Below are 8164 nucleotides of genomic sequence, written 5' to 3'. Positions count from 1 at the left end.
GGTGTGGGGGGGGGGGAGCAGGGGGAGATTGTCATGCTGCAATCCCTTCTCCTGGTGTGATCTTTAAAGTGGAGCCTGGAGATCTGAGACCCTTACAGGGGCTCTATGAGGTCAAAACCACCTTCACAATAATATTAAGACTTTATTTGCCGTTTTTCACTGTGTTAAAATTCGTACTAATAGTGCAAAAGAACTGGTGAGTAAAGCTGTTGATACCATAGCACAATCAACTCAGTGGTATTAATTTCACTAAGGATGACCTTGTAAAGAAAGAAGTTATAAGTGTTATTAAATCTCAACCTGTAAACAGGACTCTTTTTCTTTCTTTTCATTCACCAGAGACAGAGAGAGATGGAAAGCAAGAAAGTACACCCTGCGGGAATAGTCACACCACCATCCCTTCTCCACTTCTCCCTCCGTATGGGATTTTGGGCACACATTCCTGGCATGTTTTTCAAGCCACCAGGTCCAGGAATGGGACTGCATAGTCACCCACATTGGATTCAACCACCTTAACCACCACACCACTGGCTGGCTCAATAAATGCACTTTTCAAAAGATACTGCCCCAGAGTTCACATTACCTGCAAGGCTTCAAAATTTTCTTTCCCCCAAAATGCAGTTAATCCCTAAGGACTTAATTAATGTTAGAGCCAACTACTCACTGAATTTCTAGAACAGTGATTCAAAAAACATTAGGAGGCTAAATAGCTGAATCTGGTCCTTTTAATTTCTGCCTAGACTTATTGTTTCTATGAGTTTCCATTAGCAGGAAGGAATCCAAATGTGAGATGGTTAATAGGGTGGGAATTAGAAGACAAAAACAAACTGAAGTGTTGGTCTTGATAAAAATTAAGAGGTTGAAAACAAATTTCTCAAATGCTATAAGCAGTAACTCATTAGTATTAGAGAGAATGCATTCCACATTTGTCAATTTCCTGGTATTGCTCAGGAACACCAGGCATTGTGGAATTTGGCACTTTATAGTTTCTTCCCAACTCCGTAAGGTCAGTGGGGTCACCTACAAAATTCTGAAAAGGATCAGTCATCACGGTTCCAGCCTAGTTTCTGTTTCTGGCTAAAATATGCAGCTAAGAGGTAAGTACACATCACAGAAGGGAAGTCAACATTACAGATAGATATTTAACAATGTAAAAGAAACTCATAACCAACTAGTCCTATTAACTAAATTCAATCTACTGTTTATGTTGGCAAAGTGTAAAAGTGAAAGTAATTACAAGTCCTATTGTCAATTCCAGTCACTATTCTTAATACTAGTATTAAAAGCCAACAACAACAACATACATTTCCAGGGGGCCAGAGGGTGGTGTGCTGGTAACACGTCCTCTGTCTGTGACGCCAGACCTGCATAGAAGTCTCAGGTCTGTTTCCTGAGGCCGCTCCGTAAACTAGTCACAAATGTGCACGTATGTGATCCAGGCTGGCTGAGGCTGAGGTCGACTGTGGTATAAAGAGCTGGCTAGGGTACCTGTCTCTCTCACCCTCAGAAGAAATTAATAAACTTTTATTGAAAGATATATTTCCTTGCTTGGGCTTTGTCCTAAAACAATCCAAAGGGGTGGGGTGAAAAAGGCAAAAGAAGAGTAGCTGTGAACTGGCAATAATTATAGCTGAATAAAGTGTCTTGGAGGGCTCATCCTACGTACTTTTTTCTCTGCATGGGCTCAATTGAGATGTTCCATAGTGAAATATGAAAACATACTTTCCTAATGCTTAATCTCTCAGAGAGACTCCGCTCTCATTTAAAAACTGTAAGAGTATAAGAGACAGGAGAGGATGTCACTCTGAAATTAATAAGACCAGCAGATGACGTAGCGGTTACATCCACTGGACTCCCACATGGCTGACCACAGTTCAAGTTCCAGATCTGGTGGCTTCAAACTCATGCCAGGCGCATGCATATGCGTGCCCAAGGTCATAGAAGGAGAATGGCTAAGGGATTGCAGCATGGCCATCCCCTGGGGGCGATTTCTCACTTTCTGTCTCTCTGGCAAGTGCACACATCCTATAACAAAATTCTCTCAAAAAAAAAACCCCAAACCAAAAATTTCCAAAAGAAGAGCCCAGCCACAGTGGCCCACACTGTTAAGACACACTCTGAGGCCACACTGGCACCCACCACGGCCTCCAAGCCCGAAACAGTGGCTCATTCCTACAATCCCAGCTCTTGGAGGCTGAGACAACGAAAGGAACACAAGCTTGAGACTTGCCTGAGCAACATAGCGAGACACTGTGAAGAAGGGCTGGAAGTGATGGTGTGCACACTGATGGTCTGAGCTACTTGGGAGGCTGAAGCAAGAGTTTTTTTTTTTTAACACAGTTACAATCCTGTCTTAATTAATCAGTGCATGCTAAAACAATGTTATAGTTAAATCAATGGTTCAACACCTTGAAAATGTTATGTAACTAGTGAAAAGATCATGAGAGGGATTGGCAGATGGTGTAATGGTTACGTCTCTGGACTCCCACGTGGCCAACTACAGTTCCAGTCCCAGGCCCAGTGGCCTGAAACTCACACCAGGCACATGTGCATGCATGCCCAAAATCCTGAGAGGAAAATGGAGAAGAAGGGATTGCAGTGTGGCCAGAGCACACACGTCCTACAACAAAAATCTCTCTAAAAGAAAAAAATAAATTAATTAATGATTTTAAGAAAAAGAGCAAGTGGGACCAGCAGTTAGCGTAATGGCTAAGTCACTGAACTCCCATGTAGCCGACCGTGGTTCAAGTTCTGGATTCAGTGGCTTAAACTCACGCCAGGCACGTGTGCATGCATGTCCAAGATCCCGATAGGAGAATGGAGGAGAAGGGACTGTGGCGTGGCCATCCCCCCAGGGGGTGATTTCTCGCTATCTCTCTGTCTCTTTCTGGCGAGTGCACGTGTCCTATAGCAAAACCCTCAAAAAAAAAAAAAAAAAAAGATCATGAGAAATACAATGAATCAACATGGCAAAATCTTTAATTCACTTAGTGAAATAAGGAGAGCATTATGTTATCATTCTAACACATAAAACATATATAGTCATGCATTGTATAATGCTTGGGTCAACAATGGGCTTCGTGCACAATGGTGGTCCTGTAAGATTATAATAGGCTATACAACATAGCCTAGGCATGTACTAGGCTATACCATCTAGGTTTAAGTAAGTATGCCCTACTATGTTCTGAAATCTTCCAACAATATACTTCTCAGAACATATCTCACCATTAGGTGACATATACCCTCCCTCTCTCTCCCTTTCTCTATATGCAGGGACTACTCAGGATATAACCATGGGTTTTGGTGGTAGAATTGTAAATGAAAATTTAAAAATCTGTTATAACGTTGTTTTATTCAGAAATTAAAAAAAAAAAAAAAAAGACACATGGCCATGCTGTTCCCTAATGACTGCACAGAAGCGCCTCTTAAACCTGTCTGTAGCACAGAGCCAGGGAATGCAGCAGGAAGACTGTCTGCTGAGCGACACGGAGACCCCAGCAGCACGAGAAAAAGGATCGTGCTGTTGCTAGCTAGCTATGCGGTATTCAAAGGACAAACCCTTGGTACAGAACAGAGCTGCTTTCATAAGTCCGTCATTTGCTAGTCATTAGCACTGGCATACATACCATGTAAATATGAGGCAAGAACCTTTTCAACTCATTAAAAACTGTGGAAAAACCAGAAAACTGAAATATGGTCTAGAGAAAATTCATCAATGTTTAGCTTAGGGCAAATCAGAAAGTTGTAATGCCCACAAACTAAGAAGAAATTGGTCCAGCTTTAATATGGGACCAGTAACTCTTCTTTCAATACAACATTTCTGAACGACTCGCTTTTTTGTGTTGTTTTACTTTGTTTTTGTTTTGAATTCTGAAAAGCGTTTTCCAACATGTCCCTAATGAAGCTTGAAATTAACATGGCCTTTTCAATTCTTTCTTTGTGCACTAGCATGAAACAGAGTTTAGATCTAGGAAACAACACGGGGTAGAAGTAGGGCAATATTAGAGAGGCCCATCTCTTTACTGTTTACATATCCTCAGGGTTGATAAAACGGTGGCTGGCTCATTGTTCCATCTTCTCTGTCTAGAATGGCTAAATGGCCCACAAGTCACTGAAATGTCCATTTATGGGTTTTTTGGGGGGCAAAGATGTAGGCAGGATAGACCAGCTCTATAGCACAGAAGTTAAGCCCTGTGCACAGGGAGTTGGATCTCAAATGGCTGACTGTTTCCAAGACCCAGACAGAAAAAAAGTAACTATTGGAAAACACACAAGGCACACACACATGTGCGTGCACCCAAAATCCTCACAGGATGGAGAAATGGAGGAAAAAGAATTGCAGTGTGGCGATGCCCCACACTGCAATCCTTTCTGGCTCTCTCTGGTCAATGCATATACCCTCTAGCAACTAAAAATAATATATACTAAAAGAGCTAGCAGGTGGTGGGGTGGTTAAGGCGCTGGATTCCCACAGACCATCTGTGGTTCCAGTCCCAGACATGGCAGCTTGAGAATCATGCCACACGTGTACATACCCAAAATTCCAGGAGAAGAATGGAAGAAAAGGGATTGAGGCATGGCCATCCCTCCCCCCTCCAGGGGGATGATTTATCACTCCTGTTTCAGAGAGCACATGTGCCCCATGGCTAAAACCTAAAATAAAGGAAGCAGGCAGGAGGTATGCAGAGCTGCCCCATGGCAAAAACCTAAAATAAAGGAAGCAGGCAGGAGGTGTGCAGAGCCGCTCCACCTACTGTGAGATTAAAGTATTGCCTTAAAGAGACAGAAGAGGGAAGATAGGAAATTGCTTCATACAAGTAAGTTTGTAAAACATATGCACTATGTGAGTTAATGCATGTCAATTAACTAAATTTATCCACTCTATAATGTACACATAATTCAAGACACCATGTTGTACAACATATAATTATTTGTCAATTAAAATATAAGAAGAAAAAGAGCGCACACAGATAACCATCTCACACATATGAAACAAGCTGATAAACACACCAAAAGTCTTTCGTACTACATGCTACCGCTAGAAACGGAATAAAAACCTCGAGTCCAAGAACCACACACTTTAGCCTTGAGTCCATTTACAGGCTGACTGAAAAATAAGAGACGACATCTAACTTTCAAGTTTAAAGTTAATAACAATAAGACTGCTTACACATGAGAGTATTCTATTATTATTACTACTAAGTTAATAAAAGAAAGAAAAGGAAAGGAGAGAGATCTGAGAAAGGAAAGGTGACATTTACAAAAACAAAAAAGGTAACTATGCATTTATTAGTTGTCACTTAATTGCTGAGACAGAGTTTAGCTCAATTTTTTCCTATGTACTCACCATGACAGGAGGCCCAGATTAAGAGGAGAGATCCTCGTCCTTTCTTCAGTGTCTGATCAGGTTCTTTCTTTGCTTATGCTGAGATCTTAAAAGAAAAGAAAAAAATGGTCAATAGTTTGTCCCCTAATTGGTCATACTCTAATTAAAGAAATTATATATACATGGACATAAAAACCTGCCAAGAGTAACTACAGAACACTGAGTCAGTCAGTTCCCACTAGTCAAATCTAATTAGATAATGCCTTTGTAAAAATCCTTCCAGCCTTTGGGCTACCAGGTGTGGTGATGGTTAATGCGCTGGACTCCCCCAAGGCCAACCATAGTTCAATTTCTAGACCTGATGGTGCGCGCACGCGGGCGTGTTCTCTCTCTCTAATAAATATCAAAGAAAAAAAGAAGTCAAGTTCTTTGACTCAGCAACTGGAAGCAAGGAGTTCCCATTTACCAATGAGGGATGTCCATAAGAAAAATGGATTTCCCTGCCCCACGCTGATAGGAGACAAGAAACAGGGGATTCAGTTGTTTTAGATACAGTATTTTTAAGATGCCTATCAGATAGTCTGATGAAAATGCCAAATGCTAGATAAAACGGCCTGGAGATCAAGAAGATAGAGACTAGAGATATTAATGAAAATATTACAGACTATAGACATTAATGTTAATATAGCAGATGGCATTAAAGCCAAAAACACAGGGGTAAACAAAAAGGGAGAGACCAAGGGTTTAGGGTACTACTTAGAAATTGGAAGGATGAAGAAGGATCAGAAAACTGTGTAATAATCCAGGATCATTGTCTTGCTGTTCTTCAAACCTAAATAAACCAAACCTTTGTGATTATGAACAAGCTTAAGAATCCAAATTTGATCCAGTCCCACAGCGCAGCAGTTAAGCCCTGTACATAAGGAGCTGGATTCCGCATGGCTAATCACCACTCAAATCCCTTCCCAGCAGCTTGAAAAATATGCTGAACACATGCGTATACCTGCCCCAAACCCTGACGGGATGGAGAAATGGAGGGAAAAGCACTGCAGAGTGACTTGTACCCCACTGGGTGGTGCTCGCCTGCTCGCTCGCTTGCTCTCTTTCTCTCTCTCTCTCTGCTGAGTACATACATCCTCTGGCACTTAAAAACAAACAACATTTTTTTAAAATTGGTATAAAATTATCTCACTTATTCATTCATTTCAATAAACACTTTTTCATTATCTACTATACTTCCGGTACTGGTCTAGACTGGAGAAACAGTTGTGATCAAAAGTCATGGAGCTTAATTTTACTGCCTGTCTTTCTCATTAGAAACAAATAAATATCTAATGTCAGGCAGTTGGTAAGTGTTACAAGAAAATAAAGCAGGGTTGGAGACAGGCAGTAATAGAGAAGAGCTGTTTAGAGCAGTAAGGGCGTACAAAGAGATAACTTGTTAGAATTAATTAAAAGGAAGAGAGGTAAATGCAAAGAAATTAAGACCGAAGGTATAAACTTATTATTAGAACTAGCTGTTACCGTAAAGAACGTATAAACTTATCATTAGAACTGGCTGTTATCATAAAGTAAAAAAAAAAAAAAAAGGCAATAGCTACTGGGAATTTTTTTCTTTATGCCCTAATGTGGGACCACCAGATGGTGTAACGATTACAATGCTGGCTGGACTCTCCAAGTCCCGGACCCAGAGACTTAAAACTCACGTCAATCACATGTGTTTGTATGCCCAAGATCCTGAAAGGAGAATGGAGAAGGGGTAAAGTCGTAGCTACCCCCTTGAAGAGTGAGTTCTTGCTTTCTGTCTCTCTGTCTCTCTGTCTCTCTGTTGAACATACACACCCTACAGCAAAAATCTCTCTAAATAAATAGTAATGAAAAGAAGTCCTAATGTTCATACTACAAAAGGTTTTTGTGTTTTAGGATGAAAATTCTGACAGCATCATATACAGCTTGAAACTGCTGTATCTTACATGAAAATGAATTTGATGTAACGAGTGGGAGGGCACCACTGTGCGAGAGCTGAGAACGAATGTGAGGCCTGGGTTCGGTTTCAGCCCAACTAAACAAGCTGGGCCTGGGAGCACACGCCTGCAGTCCTAGATAAATGGGAGACTGAGGCAGGAGCACCATGACACGACCCCTATCAAAAATCCTCTCTCCACTCCTGCTTTCTCCCCCCTCCTCCTTCTCTCCCCCTCCAAAGAGGGATATCTGTCCTCTTGATATTTCTAAAGAACTGAAAGTAGCTCAAATATACGGGGTCAGAAAAAAGAGTGGCACAAGTTGAAGCTGGAGAAATACACAGAAAAAGATCATGTAAGTAGAAAGAGATTATAGTCTAAATACAACAGGGAACCACTGTCAGGTTTCAAACAGCATAGTGACATGATCTGATTTTAAGATCTCTTTGGCTGCTGTGTGTGCTGAATAGATTAGGAGAAAAGGATAACGAGAAACAGACAATTACAAGAAGAAGGCAGTGGCTTGATTTAAAATGAACTAATGCAGAACAGATAAAGAAAAGCATATGGATATGAAAGGTATTTTGGAGTATAACAGAACTAGGTTGAGGTCTTGATATTTGAACTAAAGGAGATTAAGGAATTTACAGTCTAGGAGGGAAGATAAAAAAAAAAACAAAAATAGTTCAAAGTAAGAGGTGCTACTGTAAACATCTGAGGAAAGATAAAATTGCAATAGAAATGCCAAATTCATAAGAAAAGGCCAAGATCAAAGGTAACTGAATCAAGTACCTACTGAAGATTCCTTTTAAAACTACAAAGAGCACGTATGACCAATCCTTACAAAACATTCAGCGATTAATACCTGACTTGG

General features: G+C 40.8%; 1 protein-coding gene across 8 annotated transcripts in view; it reads right to left on the bottom strand.

The window, feature by feature from the left end:
* Positions 1–8164, bottom strand: part of MTMR3 (myotubularin related protein 3) — a 103872-nt gene that overhangs the window by 55348 nt on the left and 40360 nt on the right. For all 8 annotated transcript variants that reach the window (XM_006147911.3, XM_014587628.2, XM_027771607.1 and 5 more), the window contains exon 3: positions 5348–5432. In XM_006147911.3, coding sequence (XP_006147973.1) covers positions 5348–5350 — 3 coding nt within the window. In that variant the 5' untranslated portion in view covers positions 5351–5432. The remainder of the gene's footprint in view (positions 1–5347; positions 5433–8164) is intronic.

Source organism: Tupaia chinensis, unplaced genomic scaffold, assembly GCF_000334495.1.
Source record: "Tupaia chinensis unplaced genomic scaffold, TupChi_1.0 Scaffold000226_1, whole genome shotgun sequence".
NCBI classification, from domain to species: Eukaryota; Metazoa; Chordata; class Mammalia; order Scandentia; family Tupaiidae; genus Tupaia; species Tupaia belangeri.
This window is presented reverse-complemented; position numbering and strand designations above follow the sequence as displayed.